Source organism: Lissotriton helveticus, chromosome 1_1, assembly GCF_964261635.1.
Source record: "Lissotriton helveticus chromosome 1_1, aLisHel1.1, whole genome shotgun sequence".
In the NCBI taxonomy this organism is placed as follows: Eukaryota; Metazoa; Chordata; class Amphibia; order Caudata; family Salamandridae; genus Lissotriton; species Lissotriton helveticus.
The window spans coordinates 1,327,061,192-1,327,088,651 of record NC_136057.1 but is presented as its reverse complement, the minus strand read 5'-3'; the positions used below and the strand labels follow the sequence as shown (position 1 = coordinate 1,327,088,651).

At 54.0% G+C, this 27,460-nt stretch overlaps 1 protein-coding gene across 15 annotated transcripts in view; it reads right to left on the bottom strand.

Moving 5' to 3' along the window:
- Window positions 1-27,460, bottom strand: part of LOC144823590 (uncharacterized) — a 739,799-nt gene that overhangs the window by 18,485 nt on the left and 693,854 nt on the right. The window contains exon 48 of one of the 15 annotated variants that reach the window (XM_078682254.1): window positions 10,840-10,983. The exons of the other annotated variants lie outside the window; for them this stretch is intronic. Within the exon in view, the coding sequence (XP_078538380.1) occupies window positions 10,915-10,983 (69 nt within the window). The 3' untranslated portion in view covers window positions 10,840-10,914. Of the gene's footprint in view, window positions 1-10,839; window positions 10,984-27,460 lie in introns of those variants that run through there. 15 annotated transcript variants of the gene reach the window in all.

The following is a 27,460-nucleotide window of genomic DNA, read 5'->3' as shown; positions in this document are numbered from 1 at the left end:
TGCTGAGTAGCTCGGGATACCAGTATCTTCGTGCCCAGTCTGGAGCCTCAAGGATGACTTGGGCCTGGTCTCGCCTGATCTTCTTCAGCACTCTGGGCAAAAGTGGTATAGGTGGAAAGGCGTACAACAGACCATAGCTCCACTCGCGACGAAAAGCGTCTCCGAGCGAGTGCTGCCTTGGAAATTCCAACGCGAAGAACTGATGACATTGCGTGTTCTCTTCGGTGGCGAATAGATCTAACCAAGGCTCTCCGCAGAGCCGAAAGAGGCCTTGCGCCACGTCCGAGTTTAGACGCCATTCGTGATCCATCATGCACCGGCAGCTTAGTTTGTCCGCACTGGCGTTCAGGGAACCTGCCAGGTGTTGAACCACCAGGGTGATGCCCTGGTGTTCCAGCCATGTCCAGAGGCGCAGAGCCTCCTGACAAAGGGTTCACGACCCCACCCAGCCCTGTTTGTTGCAGTACCACATGGCGGTGGTGTTGTCCGTGAACACCGGCACTACACTTCTCCGGACAGAGAGAAGGAATACTTTCAGTGGAAGCCGGATCGCCCGCAGCTCCAGAAGGTTGATATGGAGCCGGGACTCCGCCGGAGACCAGAGGCCTCTGATCTCCCTCTCTCCCATGTGGCTTCCCCATCCCAGGAGGGACGCATCCGTCACTACTACGTGCTCCGGTTGGGGAAGGGAGCGAGAGATCTGCCGCTGACCCAATCGCGGTTCGTAAGCCACCACTGCAACTGTTTCGCAGTGCCCTCCGAGATCCGGACGTAGTCGGATAGGTTGCCCTGATGCTGTGCCCACTGAAACTTCAGGTCCCACTGCAGATCCCGCATCCGCCACCTGGCGTGATGCACCAGAAGGAGGCAGGAGGCCATCAGCCCCAGGAGCCGCAGCGTCAACCTGACCGAGACTTGGGATAATGGCTGAAAGACCGGAATCAGAGCCTGAATATCCTGAACCCTCTGTTCGGGAGGATAAACTTGAAACTGCGCTGAGTCCAGAACCGCTCCGATGAAGAGGAGCTTCTGGGAGGGGCACAGGTGTGACTTTGGGACGTTGATGGAGAACCCCAGCGAGCGCAGGAGGTCGGCCATAGTCTGGAGGTGGAAGACAACTGTTTGGGGCGAGACCGCCTTCAACAACCAATCGCCGAGATAGGGGAAGACTGAAACCCCTAATGTGCGCAGATGAGCTGCGACCACCACCATCACTTTCGTGAACACCCCTGGGACGCTGGTAAGGCCGAAAGGGAACATGGTAAACTGAAAGTGCTCGTGGCCTGTCGTGAACCTCAGGTAACGCCGGTGGGCCGGCAGGACGGGGATGTGGAAGTACGCATCCTGCAAGTCCAACACTACCATCCAGTCTTCTGGGTCCAGGGCAACCAGGACCTGAGCCAAAGTCAGCATCTTGAACTTCTCCTTCCGGAGGAAGCCGTTGACGCTCCTTAGATCCAAGATAGGGCGTAGGCCCCCTTTGCCCTTCTTGGGTACCAGAAGTAGTGGCAATAGCAACCACGTCCTACTTCTGGCTCAGGAACGCGCTAGACAGCCCCGTTGGCCAAGAGGGCTGTAACTTCCTCCTTCAGAAGTTGCAAGTGATCCCCCGACATGCGGTGGTACTGCGGTGGCATGGCTGGAGGGGTCGCCTTGAAGGGGTAGGAGTAGCCCCTTCGGACGATTTGCAGCACCCACCTGTCCGACGTGATGGAGCGCCAGTGGAGGAGGTGATGGCGAACCCTGCCCCCCACTGGCGTCGAATGGGCCTGAAAACTCGGAGTAGGAGGATTTTGAGGCAGATGCTGCGGGAGCGGGTGTGGACTAACCTTGCTGGTGTCCCCCGGCACCGCCACGGCAGTTACCACGTCCGCGACCACATTGAGGTTGGTTCTGCGGCCTGTGGCTAGCTGTACTTGTGGGGGCGCACCTTCCTTGGCCATGAAAGTGACGAAAGGCGGAAGTCTGCTGGCGTTGGCCGAGGCCCAAGGACTTGGCCGTAGCCCTGGAGTCCTTGAAATGCTTCAGCGCGATGTCTGCCTTGTCGCCAAAGAGGCGACGGCCATCAAAGGGCATGACCATAACGGATGCTTGGACATCTCCCGAAAAGTTGGCGGACCTCAGCCACGCGTGATGGCAAACGGCCACCATCGTTACAATTAAGGGTCGGCGCAAGATCCGTTCCGCTTGCAGATTTTCGGCAATTTTGCGATCCGCAAATCTCGCGAAATTGCTGAAAAATTCGCAAATCCACGCGCGGGACAGATTTTGGGCAGTTGAGTAGTGGTATCGAACAAACCGGGTGCGTCTTCTTGGATAAATATGAAGGGCAGGGTTCATTGTGGCACGATGCTCCTGTCACAAAAATTAAACCTCAACAGGAGGCACTTACAGCTATAAATAAAGCAGGTGCACGAGTTGAAGCACAAGTTACTACTTGTATAACGATATATCTGTAAGAGACATTAGTTAGTGATAGATTCCTTACCTTAGAATATCCCCAGGCATCAGACTGGATCCGGAAATTTTTGCGTAGCAGTACCCTTGCGCGTCGGTAGGCGTCGTCTGCGTCGTGGGCGCCATGATGAAGTCGTCGGAGTACTTAGATGCCGCCTCCGCGTGCTGACGTCAGTTCTTAGACACAGCTTTTCCGCGCCAGAAACGCAGAGCCATGTTAAAAACCAACACTGGTGCCATTGAAACTAGGGCCCTGAAAGGGGGTGACCTTAACCCTAGATATCGGTTCGCAGAACGGGGAGGATGGGTGGGTTGGTAAGGAATCTATCACTAACTAATGTCTCTTACAGATATATCGTTACACAAGTAGTAACTTGTGCATCTGAAAGAGACACGTTAGTGATAGATTCCTTACCTTAGAATAGATACCCCAGCAATACCAACCCCGGTGGTGGGTCTGCAAACCAATAATCACACCAGAAAGTCCTGGAGGACGGAGCGGCCAAAGAAGCCATCCCTCCGGATTGACTGTCCAGGCAATAGTGTCTTGCAAGCGTGTGCAGCGAAGCCCACGTAGCTGCCTGGCAAATGTCCTGCAAGGACACTCCCCGGCCCAGGGCAGTTGTAGTCACCGTGGCCCGAGTGGAATGAGCCCGCAATCCAACAGGGGGCTCCTTTTCAGCCAAGGAGTAACATGCCTGGCTACACAAGATGATCCACTGAGAGATGGTCCGCTTGTGCACCGCCTTTCCCTTCTTAGCGCCCACGTAACCAACAAAGAGTTGGTAATCCACCCGGCACCTGCGTGTGCGATCCAGATAGTACGAGAGCACACGTTTTGGGTCCAGACGGTGGAGCCGCTTTTCCTCTTTAGAGAGATGCGGTGGCGGAAAGAAGGTGGGCAAGGTGATAGACTGCCCGATGTGGAAGGCCGTGACAACCTTGGGCAGGAAAGACGGCCTAGTCCGCAACACAACCTTGTCCGGATGGACAGAAAGGAAAGGGGGTTTCGATTAAAGAGTATGGAGCTCACTCACTCTCCTGGCAGAGGTGATGGCAACCAGGAAAGCAGTCTTCAGAGTAAGAAGGCAGAGAGGGCAGTTGTGAAGTGGCTCAAAGGGAGCGACAATCAGAAACGTAAGAACAAGGTTCAAGTTCCACTGAGGCATCACAAACGGAACAGGAGGGAACATGTGTGTGATGCCCTTCAGAAAATGATTTACAATAGGGGACTTAAACAAAGAAGGTAGATCAGGCAGCCTTAGAAAGGCTGAAAGGGCAGAAAGGTAGCCCTTGATAGTGCCCAGAGCAGAGCCCTGCTGGGCAAGAGAAAGAAGGAAGAGAAGAACCTCAGAAAGAGGGGCAGAAAGTGGATCCACAGCCTTTGCTGTGCATCATGCCACAAATGTATTCCATCTGCAGGCGTATACCAATTTTGTGGAGGGACGCCTGGCTGCCAGAATGACATTACAGACTTCAGGAGGCAAGTCAAATGGCGTCAACTGTCGCCGCTCAATCTCCAAGCATGGAGGTGGAGACTGGACAGGTTCGGGTGGAGGACCGTCCCCTGCTGCTGCGACAGAAGGTCCCCCTGAAGAGGCAGACGAACCGGGGGATCGACTGACATACTGAGTAGCTCTGGATACCAGTACCTTCGTGCCCAGTCCGGAGCCACAAGGATGACTTGGGCCCGGTCGCGCTTGATCTTCTTCAGCACTCTGGGCAGAAGTGGTATAGGCGGAAAGGCGTACAAGAGACCGCAACTCCACTCGCGACGAAAAGCGTCCTAGAGCGAGTGCCGCCTTGGAAATTCCAACGTGCAGAACTGATGACATTGCGCGTTCTCTTCTGTGGCGAATAGATCTAACCAAGGCTCTCTCCACTGCTGAAAGAGGCCTTGCGCCACGTCCGAGTTCAGACGCCATTCGTGATCCATCATGCACCGACGGCTGAGCTCGTCCGCCCTGGCGTTCAGAGAACCTGCCAGGTGTTGAACCACCAGGGTCACGCCCTGATGTTCCAGCCTGGCAAAGGGTCCACGACCCCACCCCGCCTTGTTTGTTGCAGTACCACATGGCGGTGGTGTTGTCCGTGAACACCTGCACTACACTCCCCCGGACAGAGGAGAGGAATGCCTTCAGTGCTAGACGAATCGCCCGCAGCTCCAAAAGGTTGATATGGATCCGGGACTCCGCCGGAGACCAGAGACCTCTGATCTCCGCCTCTCCCATGTGGCCTCCCCAGCCCTGGAGGGACGCGTCCGTCACAACTACGTGCTCCGGTTGGGGAAGGGAGAGGGATCTGCCGCTGACCCAATCACGTTCCGTGAACCACCACTGCAGCTGTCTTGCAGTGCCCTCTGAGATCAGGACATGGTCGGAGAGGTTGCCCTGATGCTGGGCCCACTGAAACTTCAGGTCCCACTGCAGAGCCCGCATCCGCCACCGGGCGTGATGCACCAGAAGGATGCAGGAGGCCATCAGCCCCAGAAGCCGCAGCGTCAACCTGACCGAGATCCGGGATAAAGGCTGAGAGAGAGGAATCAGAGCCTGAATATCCCGAACCCGCTGTTCGGGTGGATAAACCCGAAATTGCGCCGAGTCGAGAACCGCTCCGATGAAGAGGAGCTTCTGAGAGGGGCACAGGTGTGACTTCGGCACATTGATGGAGAACCCCAGCTGGTGCAGGAGGTCTGCCGTTGTCTGGAGGTGGCTGATGACTGTCTGGGGCGAGCCCGCCTTCAACAACCAGTCGTCGAGGTAGGGGAAGACTGAAACCCCTAACCTGCGCAGATGAGCTGCGACCACAGCCATCACCTTGTGAACACCCGTCGGGTGCTGGTAAGGCCAAAGGGGAGCACGGTAAACTGAAAGTGCTCATGGCCAACCGTGAACCGCAGGTAGCGTCGGTGGGCCGGCAGGACGGGGATGTGGAAATAAACGTCCTGCAAGTCCAACGCTATCATCCAGTCTCCTGGGTCCAGGGCAGCTAAGACCTGAGCCAGTGTCAGCATTTTGAACATCTCCTTCCGGAGGAAGCCGTTGACGTTCCGGAGGTCCAAGATAGGGCGTAGGCCCCCTTTGCCCTACTTGGGTACCAGAAAGTAGTCGGAGTAGCAACCACACCCTACTTCTGGCCCAGGAACGCGCTCGATGGCCCCCTTGGCCAAGAGGGCCGTAACTTCCTCCTGCAGAAGTCGCAAATGATCCCCCGATACACGGTGGTTCTACGGTGGCATGGCTGGAGGAGTCGCCTCGAAGGGGAGGGAGTAGCCCCTTCGGACGATTTGCAGCACCCACCTGTCCGACGTGACAGCGCGCCAGTGGAGGAGGTGATGGCGAACCATGCCCCCCACTGGCAACACATGGGCCTGAAAGCACGGACTAGGAGAGTTTTGAGGCGGATGCTGTGAGGGAAGGTGTGGACTGTCCTCGCTGTTGTCCCTGTCCACCGCTACGGCAGATTCCACGGCCGCCACCGCATTGGGTATTACTCTGCGGTGCGTGGCTGGCAGCACGTGTGGGTACACCCCTTCCTTGGCCACGAAAGGAGCGATAGGCACCCGATTGCTGGCGCGGGGCCGAGAGGCCCAAGGACTTGGCCGTAGCCCTGGAGTCTTTAAAGCGCTCAAGCGCATGGTCTGCCTTGTCGCCAAAAAGGCGACGGCCATCAAACGGCATGTCCATGAGTGTGTTCTGGACATCAGCCGAGAAGTTGGCGGACCTCAACCAGGCGTGGCGGCGAATCGCCATCGTCGTTGCCATCACTCTGCCCAGTGAGTCAGTGGTATCCAGTCCACACCGGATAGAATAACGTGCCGCATCTCGGCCTTCCACAAGGGCTTGGCCGAGTTTAGCCCGTACCTCCAACGGACATTCTGGCAGCACTTCCGCGACCGTATCCCACAGAGAGTGGGTGTAACGGCCCAAGAGGCATGCGGTGTTGGAAGACCGCAGTCCCAGACTCAGGGAGGAGAATACCTTCTTGCCGTATTGCTCATACCTCTTGGATTCCCTGTCAGGCGGAGCCAACGGGAATGCGGTCTGGGAATTGGAGGCCTGGATCACCAGGCTCTCAGGGGTGGGGTGGATGGACAGGAAACAAGGGTCGCCCGGGGCCGGGCGGTGGCGCCTGGCCACGTTCCTATCTACAGACGAACATGTAGCGGGCCTGGACCAAGTGCCCAAAAGAACGTCGGTCAAGGCCTCATTTACCGGCAGCAGAGGCTCAGCCGAGCTTGACTGCGGTTTAAGGACCTCAGTGAGGAAGTTAGTCCTCACGGCCGCGACGGGGAGTTCAAGGCCCAAGGCCTTGGCCGCCCGCGTCAGCACCACACTGTAGGTTGCCCCCTCCTCCGTAGCCACGGTAGGAGGTGAGACAAAACCAGTGTCTGGCGAGGTGTCCAGACCACTGGCTTCCCCAAGTTCACCTGTCCAGTCCACCTGCGACTGACACTCCCGTGTCAGAGGGTCCACAGATCCCTCCCAATACTCCTCATTACCCATCTCCTGGTACTCAGGGGTGTCAAATGATGGGGCCGGCTCATGGAAGTTGAACTCCCCAAACGGCGTCGAGAGCGGCGCCGGAGCGAGGGAGGTATTAGGGACAGCGCCGCCCGAAGACGGCGCCGGAGGTGACACCTGAGGGACCGGCGCCGGTGAGGTCGTCAAGTCAACCGGCGACGGCCCGGATCCAGAAGCAGATCCAGTGGGGCCCTGCGGCGCCGGGCCCTGCAGCGCCGGCGGCGTCGTGACCGAAGCCCCCGACCCGCTAGGGCCCCCACACGGGTCCGCTGGGCCCAAAGGCGCCGTGGAGCCCGTCGGAGGGGTGAGGGACCTCATGGCCATGAGGAACCGCTCGATCTCCTTCGGCAACGCGCGTGGCCCAGGGACTGGAGGGTATGGGGCCGGACGCGACGCCCTCGACGGAGCCACATGGGCGGTGTCACCCGAACCCCCGGCCACGTCGTGCAAGCGTCGGGGGGAGTCGGAAGAGCGAAGACGTCTCTTCGACTTCTTGTGCTTACCTGACGACTTCGACCCTGAGGAGTGATGTCGACTCCCGGAGCTATGGTGGCTCCGCTCCCGCGACCAGTCCCTCGACCTCCGTCCGGACTGGGACCTCTCACGGCGCGGGGCCGATTGCCGGAGCTCGAGTCGCTTGCGGGACTGTTCCCGCCTAGCTTTCGAGGTTAGGGCACGGCAGTCGGAGCAGGTCTTGTCGTCATGATCGACGCCGAGACAGTGGAGACACTGACGGTGAGGGTCCGTGACCGACATTAGTCGGTTGCAATCCTCACAAGGTTTAAAACCTGGCATCCCTACCGGCACCGTTCGGAGTCGAAGACTCCAAGGAAAGATCAAAAAGGATTGTAAAAAGTTTTATTCAAAAAATGACTAAGGTACACCGGATAGAATACCGTGCTGCATTTTGGCCTTCCACAAGGGCCTGGCCGAGTTTAGCCCGTACCTCCAACGGGCATTCTGGTAGCACGTCAGGGATAGTAAAAAGTTTAGTAAAAAAATGACTAAGGTACCACTTTTTGCGGATCTGCGCTGCTGGGGCGGAAAAAAGAAGAACCGACGTCAGCACGCGGAGGCGGCGTCTAAGTACTCCGACGACGTCATCACGGCGCCCACAACGCCGACGACGGACGCGGAGACGCAGACGACGCCTACCGACGCGCAAGGGTACTGCTACGCAAACATTTCCGGATCCAGTCTGACGCCTGGGGATATTCTAAGGTAAGGAATCTATCACTAACGTGTCTCTTTCAGATGCTCAAGTTGAGTAACGCATTCATCTGCCCAAAAACAATCGTGAGCTTTGTCGAGGCTGGGCAGGTGTGCTTTCTCCCCATATCTACCGTCGAAAATTAGCTGTGATGCTGGATAGAGGCCTTTGCATCCTTCACTTTCACGAGCGCAATCCCCTTGTAGTTCCTGTGACCAGGAGCTTCTTTCTCCTCATCTGCTGTTCTGATCGGTCTCTGACCTTTTATACACAGAAGAGGCATGTGAACACGCATAGAAGCCCCGCTCTTTGGCCCCACCCACGCACTAGTGGTGTGCACCGGATTCCCACCCTGACCCACTATGATGGACAGCTCACTCAAGGGACCTCGGCGCTGGGCAGGTGTGCTTTCTCCCCGTATCTACCATTGAATATTAGCTGTGATGCCTGATGGAGGCCTCGGCATCCTTGACTTTCACAAGTGCAATCCCCTTGAAGTTCCTGTGACCAGGGGCTTCTTTCTCCTCATCTGTTGCTCTGATCGGTCTCTGACCTTTTATAAACACAAGAGGCATGTGATGTCGCATAGAAGCCCCACTCTTTGGCCTCGCCGCACACACTAGTGGTGTGCACCGTCTTCCCGCCATTTACCCTCTATGATGGACATCTCACTCAAGGGACCCCTGCGCTCTTCAGCGCGATAGCATAGTAACACACACATGGTCACTGGAGACAACTCTTCTGGCACTTCATGTAGCTGTAGTGTAGGAACAGCACTATACATTTACCCAACGAGTTAGCACTTACTGATTAGCCAGTAGACAGTGGGAAACAGTCTATTTGGTCAAATCTGCGAGTTAGCGAATTGTTTTGCAAACTCGCAGATTTGTTTGCAAATTCGCACAAATTTGCGGTCAGCAGATTCGCAAAATTCGCCCATACTTAGTTGCAATCGCCCTGCCTAGCGAGTCCGTGGTATCCAGTCCACACCAACTAGAATATCATGCTGCATCCCTTCCCTCCGCAAGGGCTTGGGTTAGCTTTGCCTGGACCTCCGCCGGGCACTGCGGCAGCTCTTCCGCAACCGTATAACACAAAGAGTGGGAGTAATGGCTCAAAAGGCAGGCGATGTTGACAGACCGCAACCCCAAACTCAGTGAGGAGAATAGCTTCTTACCGAACTGGTCGTACCTTTTGGATTCCCGATCGGGGGGGTGTTGTCGGGAATGCGATCTGGGAAGTCGAGGCCTGGATCACCAGGCTCACAGGGGTGGAGTGAACGGACAGGAAACTGGGGTCGCCCGGAGCCGGCGTCGGGCCAGGTTCCGATCTGCAGGGAGGCCTGTAGTGGGCTTGGACCAGGTGCACAACAGAACCTCAGGAGAGGCTCCGAGGAGCTTGCCTGCCGTTTGAGCACCTCAGTGAGGAGGTTAGTCCTCACAGCCGTGACTGGGAGCTCAAGGCCTTGGCCGCCCTAGTCAATACCACGCTGTAAGCAGCCCCCTCCTCCATAGCCACAGTAGGAGGGGAGACAAAACCAGTGTCGGGCGAAGTGTCAAGACCACTGGCCTCCCCCAGTTCATCTGCCCAGTCCTGGCTCAACTGGCACTGCAGTGCCAGAGGTTCCTCAGACCCCTCCCAATCCCCCTCGTCATCCATTTCCTGAAGGTCAGGAAGAAATGATGGAGCCGGGTCTTCGGTGAAGGGCTCACCGAACGGCGTCGAAGCAGGCGCCGGTCTGATGCCGGATCCAGACAGGGTTGGGGATCGGGGCCGCCGCCGCCCGAGGACGGCGCCGGGGGCGACACCCTTGATGACGACACCGGCGGAGGGGTCATAAGGTCGACCAGCGTCGTCACGGATCCAGGCATGGATCCTGAGGAACCCTGCGGCATTGGAACCAAAGTCGCCGACGGCGCCGCAGCACCTGATGGCGCCGGGGCCGAAGCCGCCAGCCCGCTTAGGCTCCCAGACGGGTCCGAAGGCACCTCGGCGGGACCCGACGGAGGGAAGCGCGACCTCATGGCCGTGAGGAAGGCTCTGACCTCCTCCGGCGTCGTGTTCAGCCCAGGGACCGGCGGGTGTGGAGCTGGACGCGGCGCTTGCGCTCCGGCAGAGCCGCATGGGCGGTGTCGCCCAAACCCCCGGCCGTGTCGCGCGAGTGGAGTCAGAAGAGCAATGTCGCTTCTTCGACTTCTTGTGCCTCGACTTACCTGAGGACTTTGAGCCCGACGAGTAGTGTCGACTCGCCGAGCTGTGATGACTGTGGCCCCGCAACCGGTCCCTCGACCTCCACCTGGCCCGAGACCTCGAGCGGCGCAGGGCCGAATGCCGGATCTCGCTCGAAGGCGGCATCTAAGTACTCCGACGATGTCATCCCCCTCTGAAGTGGAATGACGCAACCTCCTATCTACTAGAGGTGTATATCTCAAGAAGGTAAAGAACTTCTAGGACTCTCAGTTCTCCAGTTCATATCCTGTGCTTTTCGAAATATAGGACCCAAACCCAATCTTTTCTGGAGGTCCCAAGTCCTTTTGAATCTCTCTTCCTAAATGTCGAATGTACCAAGAATTGCTTTGCCTTCGAAATGCAGTAGTTAAAAGCTGATGGGTTTCTCTAAATTCCTGATGGACTCTACCTTCACGTGGGTCAAGCTGGTGGGATAGCCTTTCCTCCAGTCGTCCTTGTCAGAGCGTTTAATGGAAACGCCAGATCGGAATTGCTTCAATATAGATCATGCCGGCTGCTCATTGCACCTGAAGCACATGCACTGTCTGCTTCCTTATTCAGTGACTGCAGAATGAAAGCAAGTAAAATACACTTATTTGCAAGACTGTACTTTTTTTAACAGACATGCTTAATAGCCTCAATTCGGCAATAAACAACTAGGCATATAAATATCTTACGTGTCGCTAAATTACTGGTTGGAAATAGCTTCATTACAACACTGAATTAACAGAGAAGCCAGGCTAAGTCAGTCATTTAATTATTTTAATCAGTATGATAAAGCAATGATAGCGTTAACGTCTAATTTTATGGCCCTCCTGGCCCGAGACCTCGAGCGGCGCGGGGCCGAATGCCGGATCTCGGGCGAGGGCGGCATCTAAGTACTCCGACGATGTCATCCCGGCGACCACGACGCCGGACGCGGAGCCGCAGACGTCGCCTATCGATGCGCAGAGGTACTGCTACTCAAAACTTTCCAGATCCAGTCTGACGCCTGGGGATATTCTAAGGCACAGCTGTCCAAACTTTTCATGTTGGGGAGACACTCTTTGGAGATGCATCATTTTGGGACACAGTAAGGCAGTGTAGCGAGCAAGCGTAGCATAGCGAGCCCGAACCACCTAAGATGGATTCGGGGGGGAGGGTTCTCACTTACTCTGTCTGTCTCCCTCTCTCTCTCTAACTGTCTCCCTCTGTCTGTATCAGTCTGTCTCCCACTGTCTGTCTACCTCCCGCTGTCTCTCTCTGTCTCTCTCGCTCCCCCTGTCACCCTCCTCCCTCTGTCACTCTCCTCCCTCTGTTACTCTGACTCCCTCTGTCTGACTAACTCCCTCTGTCACTCTGAGTCCCTCTGTCACCCTCCCCCTCTGTCACCCTCCTCCCTCTGTCACTCTGAGTCCCTCTGACTCCCTCTGTCACCCTCCTCCCTCTGTCACTCTGACTCCCTCTGTCACTCTGACTTCCTCTGTCTGACTGACTCCCTCTGTCTGACTGACCCCCTCTGTCTGACTGACTCCCTCTGTCACCCTCCTCCCTCTGTCACCCTGACTCCCTCTGTCACCCTGACTCCCTCTGTCACTCTGACTCCCTCTGTCACTCTGACTCCCTCTGTATCCGTCCCTATGTATCCGTCTGTCTCCCTCCCTCCCGCTCTCTGTATCTGTCCCTCCCGCTCTCTGTATCCGTCCCTCTGTATCCGTCTGTCTCCCTCCCTCCCGCTCTCTGTATCCGTCCCTCTGTATCCGTCCCTCTGTATCTGTCTGTCTCCCTCCCTCCCGCTCTCTGTATCCGTCCCTCTGTATCCGTCTGTCTCCCTCCCTCTCGCTCTCTGTATCCGTCCCTCCTGCTCTCTGTATCCGTCCCTTTGTATCCGTCCTTCCCGCTCTCTGTATCCGTCCCTCTGTATCCGTCTGTCTCCCTCCCGCTCTCTGTATCCTTCCCTCTGTATCCGTCCCTCTGTATCCGTCTGTCTCCCTCCCTCCCGCTCTCTGTATCCTTCCCTCTGTATCCGTCCCTCTGAATCCGTCCCTCTGTATCCGTCTCCCTCCCTCCCTCCCGCTCTCTGTATCCTTCCCTCTGTATCCGTCCATCTGTATCCGTCTGTCTCCCTCACTCCCGCTCTCTGTATCCTTCCCTCTGTATCCGTCCCTCTGAATCCATCCCTCTGTATCCGTCTGTCTCCCTCCCGCTCTCTGTATCCTTCCCTCTGTATACGTCCCTTTGTATCTGTCCCTCTGTATCCGTCTGTCTCCCTCCCTCCCGCTCTCTGTATCCTTCCCTTTGTATCCGTCCCTCTGTATCCCTCCCTCCCGCTCTCTGTATCCTTCCCTCTGTATCCGTCCCACTATCTCCCTCTGTCTCCCTCACTCCCTCTCTCTGTATCCTTCCCTCTGTATCCATCCCTCTGTATCCGTCCCTCTATCTCCCTCCCTCCCGCTATCTCCCTCTGTCTCCCTCCCTCTGCCTGTCACCCTCTGTCACCTCACCCCAGCTTGCTGGGCACACACACAGCCACACAGAGTACTTTGCAGGTCTTTAAAAGACCATTTACGTGTTAATGGGGCTTTGTTGTGAATTGCCTGGCCCCCATAGAGCAGAGTGTCTCAGGAGTCCGCGCTGCTGCTGCGGACTCCGAGACACTTTCAAAGGAATTCCTCCTAATTAGCAGCAGTTATGTGCTAAGTGCCCTTAATACTGGTGTCATCCTGCAACACACCCACCATTTGCAGGTGACACAGTACTGTGTCGGGACACACAGTTTGGAAAGCTATGTTCTAAGGTAAGGAATCTAACACTAACCTGTTTCTTTCAGATATTGTAATTACTGCCTACAGTCACTAAATTTACATCAATGCTTCTCTAAGGTGTTGCACCCTTTTCTAGTGGCATACTTGAATCACATATGTCCTTACCTTTTAATGTGTCACAATAATATTGTAGTGGCCAATGTCTCATCTGACGGACTCTAGTGGGTTTAGCCAATGCAATGTGCTGATACGTGGAGTGTTGCAAAGGATAAGTTGGCCTTATTAGCTAAGGATGTAGTAAGCATATTTAGGGCAGACAAATGACCAGCCTTTCAGCATAAAACTCTGGCTGATTCCTAGTTAGCGATGGGTGCATGTTTGTAGTTCTCGCACTTATTTCAGCCATAAACCAGGACATTGAAAGGGGCCATTGTATCCCGGGTATTACGAGGCAGTGCCACAAAAAATCATGACAAAATGCACAGCGATCCTAAGGCGATGTACCTAGTGCGTGCTCCAGAATAAAACCCCATGCAATCTCATGCTTGGAATGTCTCAGCATGTGCCTGAACTCCTAGGGGATCCTGTCGCCCAGAAATCTTCTCATGTTCTGCTGCAGAACATAAGACCAAAGAAATATCGAAGGACTCACATGACACCCTTAAAGCAGGCTGCACCTGCATCTGCACAGTGCTGGGTGAATAACCAGACATTCTGGGTGCAGGAAAGAATACAGAAATGACATCTATGTGGTGCAGACCTCAATTTAAGCTATCTTTTCCCAAAACACTAGAGTCATCATCCTGCCACACATCCTATGGTCAAAGAAGACTGGTCTTGCATCCTACATCTCAATGTGATGAGGGATGACCAGGGACATTGGAAGCCACTGAATTCTCAGCTGAACATGGCACTGGAGACTCATCGCCCTGGGCCTCAAACGCCAAAGGAATCAGTTACCATCCTCAATGCAGACGTTGAAAAGCTACAGTTTCAATGGAAGGTTAGGCTTGTCTTCCAGAGAAGCACCTCAGTAGTTAAATTTTGATCTTTCGCTTATCACAATGAAGTCCTTGTACATCTGCCGAACTCTTAATCAGACTCAAAGTCGCTGCAGGGATGGTCACTCAAATGTCTGCACATGGGGACACAGTACAGCCAACAAGGTTAAGAAAAAATAGCTCTGTCGTACCAAGTATTTTATCTTAATCTTCATTTGAAACCACCCTCTGTGTCAAGTAATGACTATGGATTCAGCCCAGTTTTGAGGTAAGAAAGGTAGTTGGTGGTCTTTTATTGAAACAATGAAAGACACTATCACAATGCATCACTTGAGGTCACAGAAAGTGAATCCGTAACTTATTTATTCCTTTAAATCCCTTATGCAAGGCTCACTACCCACAAAGTATACAGAGAAGCACAATTAAGTATGTGGTAGAGGGGAGAAGATTAGTGAAAGGAGATGGGGCCAAAAGCTACGCCTTCTTTGTGTGGCAAACTTTATGGCTCTGCGTTATGCTCTTTGTTATATGCATCCCAGTAGGTCCATATGTCCATGAAGTCTGCTATTTACTGTAGACTCTATTCAGAGGATTACAACAGTCATTAGTGAATGCTCATTGTTACTCAGGCAAAGCGGGCACCAACAAATTCTCATTCTGATAGTGACGGCTGAATACCAAATTCTCACCTTTTGATTATTCTTCCAGACCTCAGACTGGATCTGGAAAATCTTTAGTATTAAATCTGTTTTATTAGTATTGTAGAAGCAAACATTCATGACAAAACCGCCAACAACCCGATGGGCCGGCTTGAGATCGTGGTACCGTGCAGGTGTTACAATGATGACAGTAATGCAGTCAGGATTTAACACAGCAAGCCGCCTACAACCCCGAAGGGCCGGCCGCGTCTCAAATCGGGGGGACGAGGTGGGGGGATGAGAATATCGTGGTGTACAACCTCAAGGATCCCCCGAGTAAATAGCCACCCCGGAGAGTTTCCCGCCAAGCCCCAGTGAACGGGTGCTGCCGCTGTATAGGCTACAGTTGTTAAGATGTTGGGAAACAAAAAACCCAAAAATAGAAACCCCAAAAAGAACCACCCTACCCCGATCCCCCCCTCCCTCCTCCAGGTCCAACAATCTCCGCAAGTAAGGACAAGGCCCCTCAGACTCCATCAGGTTCGGTTTGGGCCAAGCGCAGCAGGCGCAGATACCTAGGACACGTGACCTCCCTAAATTCCGTAGCCAGCATGGAAAGAAATGGCTGCCACAGTTCCGCGTATCTGTCCCCCTTTCCTGCCCCAATCAGGGAGAGCTTTTCCATGCCCAGGACCGCCCACAGACGATAAAGCCACCCCTGAAAAGTGGGCGTGTGAGTGGTGCGCCAGAGAGACACAATATTCTGCAATGCTGAACCCAATGCAATGGCCATCAACCTGCCCCTACGGGAACGCAAGGGATATGTGACAGGATTGGACAAACCCAGTAGTATGTAGGAGGGAAAGCGAGGGAGTTTGGTATCAAAGTGGGCATCGACCTCATCCAACACCAATTTCCAATACTCCTTCAGATGGACACAATCCCATAATAGATGGGTCAAGGACCCCCTCTCCCCACAACCTCTCCAATACATCGCCTCCCTTTTGCGGTCCATTTCGTGCAGTCTCTCAGGGGTATAGTACCAGTATGTTGCTATTTTGGTGAGGGTGTCGGTCAGTCCCATGTGATAAGCAGAGTGTCGCGCGCGGTAATAAATACTGTCCCATTCTCTGGTGCTAAGGGTGCGCCCCAACCCCCTTTCCCAGCGCGCCCTGCCCGAATTGTACACCCGAGAGTACCGGTCTAGTAGTGTGCGGTATAGATCAGAAATGAGATGTTTGTCCGAGGTTCTCGTGATCAGCCAATATTCATAGGGCCGCAGCTGTCGATCAGCCCCCTCCCGAACCTGGCTATGCATCGCCCAGTGCCGAGCTTGGAGATACCGGAGGCGCTCTGATTCCGGCAGGTGGTATTCTTGTTTGAAAGTCTCGAATGGGATAATCTTTAGTATACAAATGGAACAGGGATCTACAGCCCGCCGGGCGCCACCTCGCAAATGCCGCCACATCCATCCCGGGAGTGAAGTCCGGGTTCTCGAGTAGGGGAGTAAGCGGAGACGGAACGGTGGTCAACTCAGATTTAAGATTGATGCAATCCCAGACCTCTAGCGGCACTCTCGTGATGTAGGAGGCGTAAAGATTGGGGGGGGGGGGGCGGTGCTGACGGCGGAGAACGGGCACTTCCTGGAGCGGACGGCTCGCGACCGCCTGGTCCTGAAAGAGCCAATGTTTATCTGACTCCCACCTGCTCCACTCCACCAATGTTCTCAGTAGCACCGCCTGGTAGTAAAGCAGGAGATCTGGAAGACCCAGACCCCCCTTCCCAGGAGGTAGCATCGCGAGACGGAGCTTCATTCTGGGTTTCCTGCCATTCCATATAAATTGCGCCAGCTCTGATTGCATCTGGCGAAGCCAGCCATCCAGTGGACGGAGGGGGATGGCGCGGAATACGTATAGAATCTGTGGTAAGACCGTCATTTTGATGGCCGCTACCCTACCCAGCCATGACATAGGGAGTTGCTTCCACCTGTTCAGCTCAGTACGAATGAGCCGACGTAGCCGAGAATAGTTGATCCCGACCGTGTCCGACAACGTTGCTGCCAGTTGAATTCCCAAATAAGGAACTGACTTCTGCGCCCAGCGGAACGGAAAGCGCCTCTGCAGGTGGGCTCGCGTATGCGGGGCCAGAGAGAGGTCCAAGGCTTCCGACTTGGTCATATTCATCTTAAACCCCGACACTCTGGAGAACGCATTCAGGACCTCCACACAGGATGGGAGGGACATGTCTGGGGAGGACAAGGACAGGAGGATATCGTCAGCATACAGGCTGATGGTATGGACATATGCCCCAAATGTGATACCGCGTACCTCAGGAGTGGTTCGCATCCGTTGTGCTAGCGTCTCCATATACAAGGCAAAGAGCAGGGGCGACAGCGGGCAACCCTGCCGAGTGCCACGCTCTATAGAAAATCGGGGCGAGGCGAATCCGTTGACCCTGACCGTCGCGGAAGGGTAAGAATAGCAGTTAAGGACCCACGTACGGAATCGGTCGCACAACCCAGCTTTCACGATCACCTGCTCGAGATAAGGCCAGTGGACTCGGTCGAATGCCTTCTCGGCATCTATCGCAAGCAACATGAACTCCCCCGACGTTCTCGTGGCCTTCTCAATCAGGTGCAGCGCCCTTTTAGTGTTGTCTACGGTCTGACGTTCAGGGATGAATCCCACCTGATCCGGGTCGATCAGCCCCTGCATTAGTGGTGCGAGGCACGCCGCTAGTATGCTAGTGTAGAGTTTTAGGTCTACATTGAGTAGAGATATAGGGCGATATGCATCGCACCTCGAGTGATCCTTCCCCGGTTTGGGGATGACCGAGATGTTAGCTTCCAGCAAATCGCTTGTGATCGCCCCGGCGTCCGCAAAAGAATTAAAGAGGGCGGTCAGCAGAGGTGTCACTTGTGCACAAAACGTCTTGTAAAAGATCGCCGAGAAGCCATCCGGGCCGGGCGCTTTTGCCAATTTGAGGCGCGAGATAGCTGCAATCACCTCCTCCGGCCGGATAGGTCGTTCCAGAAGATCCGACTGTTCTGGGGTCAGCGTAGGGAGGGCGACCGAGGCCAAGAACCTCTCACCTTCTTCCGGGTCAAGCACCGACCCGGTATACAGGGAGGTATAAAAAGTGCTAAATGCCCCCGCAATGTCCGCGTCCTCGGTGACCACCCGCCCATCCGACGTGACGACCTCCCGTACCGATTGTTTCCGTTGTTTTTCCCGAAGTGCATGACCTAGCAGTCTCCCGCAACGATCTCCCCCAGTGTAATATAAGTGTCGCACCCTCAACGCTGCATATTCCGCACGGTCTTGGTCGAGTGCTGCCAATTGTTGCCTAGCTTGTCGCAACTACCTCCAGATCCTCGGCGCCCCGGTCCGTTGGTGCATGCGCTCAAGTTCTCGCGTCCTCTGCGACAGTTCCTCCCGTTTCCGTGCACGCTCCGCGTTCTCGGCGTCTGGGATCGCTATAAGCTCGCCGCGCAGAACCGCCTTAAGCGCTGCCCAATGAGTGGTCAGAAATGTGGTTTCAGTGCTGTTATGCGCCAGATAGTCAGTAATAGCCCCCCGAACCTTCCCCACCACGTCAGCGCGATGCAGCAGCGAGCCGCGTAGCCTCCAGCAGCGCGGTGCGTGTGAGAGCGGGGGCAGGGAGAACACAGCCACCATGTGGGAATGATCAGAGAGGGCTGCAGCTCCTATCTCCACCGCCGTTGTAAGAGCCTGTAAGGAAGGGGAGGCCAAAAAATAATCCAAGCGGGCATACGTTTTGTGGGCATTGGAATAATAAGTGTACTCCCTTTCAGAGGGATGAAATCGACGCCACAGATCCACCATGCCCATGTCTGTTAGCCTAGCCAACCCCCCAGCGGAAAGTGTCCCAGCCTGAGTGGAGCGCTGCGCTGACCTATCCTGCACATTGTCCATAACCAAATTCAGGTCACCTCCTACCAGTACATGTCGATCAGGAGACGCGGCCACCTCCGTGAGTGGGGAGTGTAGAAACTTTTCCTGATCTTCATTCGGGGCATAAATAGAACAAACCGTGAAGGTCGCCCCCCCAAGGGAGAATCTATAAGACAACAACCTCCCCTTCACCTCCACCCCTTTCTGCAGGACCTTTCCCCTGAACCTCTGGGCTACCAAGAGAGCCACCCCCGCAGTTTTAGTGGAAGAGAAGGAGTAAAATTGGTGAGGGAAATAGCATGAGCGCATCCTGTGGCAATCCCTCGGCAATAAGTGGGTCTCTTGTAGTAAGCATATGTCAGCCTTAGAGGCCTCCAGAAGGGAAAGAACAGCACTCCTCTTCACCGGATTGTTGAGTCCCCGCACATTTAGTGTGAGGATTCGTGTGAGAAGTTGGCCTGATATATGATGCTCATTAGTTCTAGTGATCACCTTGTATCAGTCCAAGCAACCCTTATGGTGATTGGTTGTAAGTCAACCTTATAGACCAGCTATCCTAATGGTAGCATGGACAAAGCAGTCTTAGGCTAAACTCTTTTGGCATGTGAAGCCAGCTGTTTTACCACAATATAAACCCTTGAATACCAGATGAAAGGACACCACACAGGTTGTTATGAAAATAAACAATATATTTATTAATAACAAACACCTCTGAACTCTTTATGAGATCAGAGGGCTAAGCACATGACAATCTCTTAGGGAAAATACGATAAGTTGCACAGAATTACAATGGTGCCCTAGGGGCACGGCAAACCATATACTAAGTAAATGGTATATGGAAATCGATAGAAGGAATGGAGCTGTCCAGAGGCTGTAGGATCGTTGGGTCCACGCTACCCTAACTTTAGGTAAGTAATAGGAGGCCCACGGAACGCGTGTGCAGAGTGTGAACTCACACGCGAGATGCGTAACAACGTCTATGGACAGTACAGTTCAAGAAAAAGGTGAGTACGGACAATCCTGACTAGTTACGACTAAAACGACTGTGAATCTGGACACTGTGGGCCCGATGTAGGTACCCAAATACCGGTCGGTAACGGCCGAAAATCGGTAAATTCGGGCATTACCGACGGGTATCAGTGCAACGAGATGTATGTCACCAAAAACGTACCGAATCGGTAAATACCAGTCGGTAAAACACCGATTCGGTATTACACTAATCGGAATTTACCGAATACATAATCTCCGAATCGGTAAATAAGAAATGGTATGTTACCGAATCGGTAAATACCGAATTCATATTTACCGAGTCGGTAAATAAGAAGTGGTAAAAAAGGCCATTTGAGATGTAGCAAAGTCAGGAAATACCGAATTTCGTGAAATTCGGTATTTAAGAGTCGGTAATTAACATGGATTGGGAGCAGGTGGAAACCAGGAACAGGATATATAAGAAGCTCCCAAAATGCAACAGTACACCCACAATGGCGGCCTTCTACGTAATTGCAAGGCGGCTACGGATACAGGCTGCAGGAGAGAGGGTCTGGCTAAGGGAGGAGCAGGTATATAGGCAGAGGATCACCCTCTTCCAACTCACTGAAGCTGAGATCCTGCAAAGGTACCAACTCCACCCCAGAACAATCCTGGACTTGATCAGGGACCTCTACCCATATCTGGAACACCCAACCCCAAGAGTTATACGCGATCCAACCCCATGTACAGGTGCTGTGCTGCCTACACCTTCTTGCCTCTGGGAGCTACCAGCACGTGATAGCCACTGTAGGTGGAGTGTCCCAGAGCTGCCTGTCATGCTTCTTCAGAAAATTCCTAAATGCCATGATGCAGAGGATGGAGCACTACATTGAGTTCCCTGAGACACCTGCAGAACTAGCAAGGACAAAAACCGAATTCTATCAACTTGCACAGTTCCCGCACATAATAGGCTGCATCGATGGTACGCACATCCCACTATGCCCACCTGCAGCAACTGAGCACATTTACAGAAACCGGAAGTCCACACATTCAATCAATGTGCAGGTGATCTGCAACGCTAGCAACATGATAACGGACATTGTAGCCAAATATCCTGGGAGTACCCACGACTCCTACATATTCACCAACAGTGGGATATACAGACGCCTTGTTGCTGATGATTTTGGTGATGGATACCTGCTGGGTAGGTATGTGTGAGACACCCTGACAGTTCATGCAGAAGGAGCACTCCTGAGTATGTGAATAATCTTATTATCCTTTCCCACCCAGGTGACAGTGCATATGCCCTGCGTTCATTTGTGCTCACCCCCTACCTGAACCCATCCACCAGGAGTGAAAGGCGTTATAACCTGGCACACAGAACAACACGTTGCGTGGTGGAACGTACATTTGGGCTGCTGAAAAGTAGATTTAGGTGCCTCCATAAGAGTGGAGGTGCACGGCAATACACGCCAATTATCTGTTGCAAGATTATTGCGACCTGCGCCATGCTGCACAATCTTGCCACCAAGGAGGGCACAGAGATAGAACACACATATCATGAGGACATTGATGATGGGACAGTACAAGCAGATCACAATGCAGCAGGAGCAGCACCAGCAACAGATGGTCGACTGCGACGTGCTGAAATTACCAACAGATACTTCTAATTGAGCGATGACACACAGCCATGTCCAGTGATTGGAACACTCACTTTAATGTACACAACTGCACCTTCCAAAAAAACATTAATCAAATTAAATGCACCTTGCACAATGTTTTGCCAAAGTTTCCTCACTTTGACCTGTCCTGTGATCAATATGTCTTTCAATGCTTGCGCTTACGCATGCTGTTTTGCGAGGCACGGGGCTGGGGGTCTACATGTGAAGTGGTGCCGGTGTCTTCGGCATGGAGTCTGCTGCTCCTACGTATGTCCTGAACAGGCGTGCTGGACCCACTCCTGCTCGTTGTCTCCTCAGTGTCCCCAACAACCATGTTGCCACCTGTGGCTGTCAGCTGGGTCAGCATTGCCTCCATTGCTGAGGTCACCCTCCCCATCCCCCGGGACAAGTCACTGCAGCAGTGAACAATGTCAGTCTGCAGATTAACAGAGCGGCGACACTGCAGGGTGGTGGAAGTTGCCAAGCGGTTAATCGACTGATTGAGCAGCCTGACCTCGCGCCTATACTTGCGCCTCTCTTCTTGGTCACTTTGCAGCCTGTCACAGAGGGTGCCCATGCGCTCCTCCATGCCCCTCACCCCCTCTGCCATGGACTCCATCCCTTTGCCCATTGCCTCCATCCCTTTGCCCATGGCCTCCATTCCCCTTGCCAGGGAACCTATCCCCCGATCGATGTCCGACATCCTGGTATTCAGGATGCGCACCTGCCGGTGCACAGCCATGATGCCTCTGGCCTGCATACGCTGGACTTTCACCATTGTGGCTTCAAGCCCAGCGAAGACACCCTGCCCCTCATCCTGCTCTCGTGCCCTACGGACACAGTCACCTGCACGGCCAGATCCCTGTGAGCCAAGTTGTCTAGCGTGGCCAGACATTGTTGGTGTAGTAGGTCTGGGAGCCACTACCACCTCCTCATCGGAGCTCTCCAGGATCCGTAAAGGTGGGACATCCTGCCTCCTTGGCCTCACGCGCACAGGGGACCCTGAGCTGGGTGTTGTAGCTCCTGCTGGTGCTGGCTGAGTCTGTGTGTCGAACAGCAAGGGCGAGAGTGGCTGAGCAGTGGTGTCGTCCTCCATTGCTGTGGGTGCCTGGGGTGTGGATGTTTCTTCAGGGACAGTGCTAGGTCCAGCAGTGTCTTTTGCCTTCTCCCGCGCAGACGATGTTGTGGCACTACACTCCCCTCCCAGCGCTGCTCTGTGCGATGACTCTCCTGTGAACAGACATGGACAATGATCAGCTGCCTGTTTTCCCACTACAGATTCCTAAGACACATTTTCATTTGCCTAGACTGTTTGTGCATGGGAGTGTGGCATGGCATGCAGGGTTCGGTGTTGGCAGCTTTGATGTATGTACCTATGACTACAACTACCATGATGCATTGCTGGGGACTACAGTCATGTGTGCTGGATTGTGAGTGATTCACCCACATTGGGGAAGAGGCCTGGGAATGGGTGGGGTACATGTCCATGCATCTTACCTTTCTTACTTGCAGCTCTGGCTGAGCTATCAGCATCCCCGATCCCATGTATGCTTTCAGCCTCCATGGTTGATTCCACAAGCTGCTCCAGGTTGGTGAGGCTTGGGGCACGGCTCTTCCCCCCACCGGTTGCTGCTGATTCCTTCATCTGGGTGGCTAGTTTTTTCTTGGTGGTGATCCTCAGATCATACCACCTCTTCTTCATGTCGTCAATTTCTCTGTGGGTCACTCCTAGAGCATTGACCTTGCTCTGTATTGCCAGCCAGGTGGTCCTCTTTACAGACTCTGCAACATGCAGAGACTGTTTCCCAAACAGCTGGCTGTAGTGCTGCACAACCTCCTCCACCAGCACCTGGAGCTCTGTGGGGCTGAATTTAATCTTTCTCTTCCTGTCCCCTCCATCCTTTGTTGCCTCCTGGGACTCCATGTTGTTTCTCTTGGTCTCACTGCTGCCTGCTCCTCTGTCTCCCTTCCAGCTCTCTCTGCAGTTCTGTTGCTCTGCACCTGCATGGGTGTGGCCACCTCCAGGTACTGGGGTGTGGTACTTGCACCTGATTGGCTGATCTCTCAGATGCTAGGATGTGGGGTGTGGTGGGTGTCCCTGATTGGTGCACAGGCTCACATGTCATGTATTCGAAATTTCAAGATCGGATTTTACCGATTCGGTATTTACCGATTCGGTATTTACCGAATCGGTAAAATCCGAATCGGTGTCTCCCATTCATTCCTATGGGACTGGAAGGCCATAGGGTTGTATGGGTGTTACCGAGTCGGATTTTACCGATTCGGTAGATACCGATTCGTTATTTACCGACTTTGAATACCGATTGATACCAAATCAGTATTTTTTACCGGATTTTTACCTACATTTGGGTTTCCGGTTCATAAATACCGATTCGGTATGAGTCGGTATTTATGAACCGGTAAAAAAAAATTACCTACATCGGGCCCTAGGAGAGTCAAGATACCCTTGAGCACCAAAATGCTCTTGTTACCTCACCCACAGGCTGCGGGTGCATAGGTGCGAAGTCGTGTCGGGTTTCTGCGTTGAAGTCTATGGAGCCTGAAAGAAAAGATGCAGCAGGCGACCAGGAGGAAGATGTCCGGTGTGATCCAAGGGTGGATCGGAGATGCTGAAGACCTGAAAGCAGAGGGGACAATGTTCAAAGTCACTAGCCAGTGACTGGAATGGAACCAGGAAGGAACCAGATGTCGTCGTCGCGATCAGGTGAAGAGTGGATGCTTGTCTCTGCAGCCACGTGGACCAGGAGGTGTCTTCGATGACCAGTATGGAGGCACGAGCTGTCCCACGCAGGCTCTCGCTGTCGGCGGTGTCGGATCCGGATTTGGAGTCAACAGGCCTTGGCAAAGGCAACCCACGCGGTGAGTGGAAACGGCGTCTGGAGTGGACCAGGAGGGTCCAGGGTGCTCCTCTTTTGGAAGGGAGCAAGGGCCAGTCTGGAGCAACCAGACCAGCAGTGTAGTTTTTCAAAGTTCGTCGTCTAGGAGGTCACTAGCCAGCCGGCAAGTGACCAGACAACGCGTCGAGCAGCAAACAAGCAGAAGGGCCCCACGCAGACCTCGTGGAGGCTGGAGGGATGATCTTCGGTGCAGGAGCTGCTCGGGGCTGGGGCTTCTCAATCCCCAAAGCACTTGGTCGAGTTTACCTCGGAAGTCGTGCTGGAAGCGAAGTGCAGTTTCTCCAAGATGGCCGGTCCCACGTGTCTCGTCGCACTCACGGATCTCAGCTGTGCTGCAGATGTGAGTTGAGGTCGGAGAGGTCTGGGAATCTGGGTCTCGTCGGGCTCTGACGTCTGGATCCTCGAGGGAAGACGACAAAGTGAAGCCGCTGGACGCTTGATGGTGCCTGCAGTTGCAGGGTGGACACTCCTTGCCCACAAGGGAGATTTCTTCAGTCTTCTGTTGTAGAAAGTCGAAGTCCAGAGTTTCTTCTTGTAGAGTTTCAGTTCAGGATTAATCTAACTTGAAATGGGACCAGCTCCTACCTTTATCCTGCTAAAGGGGGCTGTACTGCAACTAGGTCCCTCCTATGGGTGGGGCCAGGAAGGGGGGTGGTTACACCCCCTATCCTTTGTCCGGTTTCGCGCCAGAGCTGGGGCAGGGATGCCCCAGCAACTGGTTTGAACCGGTGTATGCACAGGACGCCTTGTGTGCCCCAGGCATGTCTCATTCCTTTCAGGCCTGTCCTACCCAATACACAAAATCCTGTCTGGGGTGGTGCTAGCACCTCCCAAGGCAGGAAACCCTTTGTCCAAGCCTCCCTCGCTGGAAGGACTCCCAGCAGCAGGAGGTCAGACTTGTGTCTGTGGTGGCAGCATCCATTTTGTGATGCCAAGGCTCGAGTTAACTTTAACCGGGGTTCACAGTTACATACATGGCGTGTCCCTCTAGAAGGGTGGAATGCTACCCCCGTCGCCAGAATTGGCGAGGGGGTAGTATTCCAATTCGTATGACACCTTACTCGACATGTTTTGATAATGTTATACCAGAGTTAGCATTCAACCGCGAGGATTATAATGCACTTAAGAGTATATGGTATAGCGTTATCATGGAACAGCTATTAGGACTTGGTTCCGCAAGCTGCAGACGGGCTCAGCTCATGCCAGAGCACCATCTCACATAATTTCCAAGCACTCTGCCTTCAGGATTGATAAGGCCTGCCATAGGAGTGACTGATAGGAATGTATGTGTCCATTTTGGGGTTAGATATAGATAACTATATCTACAGCAAAGGGTGATTACACCACCTTGCCCCAGCTGTCTTACCAGCCAGTTGTGTCTGTTTAGATGGCCAGCCAGGGGTGGCATAATACATGCTTCCGCCCCTGGTAGGCCCTGGGTACACCTATGCCCTGGGTACCTAAGGTACACTGTACAGGGACTGATAAGGTGGCCCAGTACCAATTGGTAAATGCACCTAAAGTACATGGATGTCAATTTAGAAAGAGAACAGCTAGGCTGTGGGTCTGATTAGCAGGCCCACAGCCAGGGAAAGTCGTAAATCCTGAAGGCAGAGTGCTTGGAATTATGTGAGATGGTGCTCTAGCATGAGCTGAGCCTGTCTACAGCTTTCGGAACCAAGTCCTTTAGCTGTTTCCATGATAACACTATACCATATACTCTTAAGTGCATTATCAACCTCGCGGTTAAATGCTAACTCTGGTATAACATTATCAAAGCATGTCGAGTAAGGTGTTATACGAATTGGAATACTACCCCCTCGCCAATTCTGGCGACGGGGGTAGCATTCCACCCTTCTAGAGGGACACGACATGTATGTAACTGCGAACCCCGGTTAAAGTTAACTCGAGCCTTGGCATCACAAAATGGATGCTGCCACCACAGACACAAGTCTGACCTCCTGCTGCTGGGAGTCCTTCCAGCGAGGATGGCTTGGACAAAGGGTTTCCTGCCTTGGGAGGTGCTAGCACCACCCCAGACAGGATTTTGTGTATTGGGTAGGACAGGCCTGAAAGGAATGAGACATGCCTGGGGCACACAAGGTGTCCTGTGCATACACCGGTTCAAACTAGTTGCTGGGGCATCCCTGCCCCAGCTCTGGCGCGAAACCGGACAAAGGATAGGGGGTGTAACCACCCCCCTTCCTGGTCCCACCCAGGGGAGGGACCTAGTCAGTAGTGCAGCCCCCTTTAGCAGGATAAAGGTAGGAGCTGGTCCCATTGCAAATTAGATTATCCTGAACAATTCTACAAGAAGAAACTCTGGACTTCGACGTTCTGCTCCACAGAAGACTGAAGAATCTCCCTTGTGGACAAGGAGTGTCCACCCTGCAACTGCAGGCACCATCAAGCGTCCAGCGGCTTCACTTTGTCGTCTTCCCTCGAGGATCCAGACTTCAGAGCCCGACGAGACCCGGATTCCCAGACCTCTCCGACCTCAACTCACATCTGCAGCAAAGCTGAGACCCGTGGGTACGACGAGACACCTGGGACCGGCCATCTTGAACGAACCTGCACTTCGCTTCCAGCACGACTCCCGAGGTAAATTCGACCAAGTGCTTTGGGGACTGAGAAGCCCCAGCCCCGAGCAGCCCCTGCACCGAAGATCAGCCCTCCAGCATCCACGAGATCTGCGTGGGGCCCTTCTGCTTGTCTGCTGCTCGACGCGTTGTCTAGTCACTTGCCGGCTGGCTAGTGGCCTCCTAGACGACAAACCTTTGAATCTTTGCTGCTGGTCTGGTTGCTCCAGACTGGCCCTTGCTCCCTTCCAAAAGAGGGGCACCCCGGACTCTCCTAGTCCGCACCAGACGTATTTTCCCTTCACCGCGTGGGTTGCCTTTGCCAAGGCCTGTTGACTCCAATTCCGGATCCGACACCGCGAGCCTGCGTGGGACACCTCGTGCCTCCATCCTGGTTGTCGAAGACACCTCCTGGTCCACGTGGCTGCAGAGTCAAGCGTCCAATCTTCACCTGATCGCGACGACAGCACCTGGTTCCTTCCTGGTTCCACGCCGGTCACTGGCTAGTGACTGTGAACACTGTCCCCTCTGCTTTCAGGTCCTCTTCTTCACCGATCCACCCTTGAATCGCACCGGACATCTTCCTCCTGGTCGCCTGCAGCATCTTTTTCTTTCAG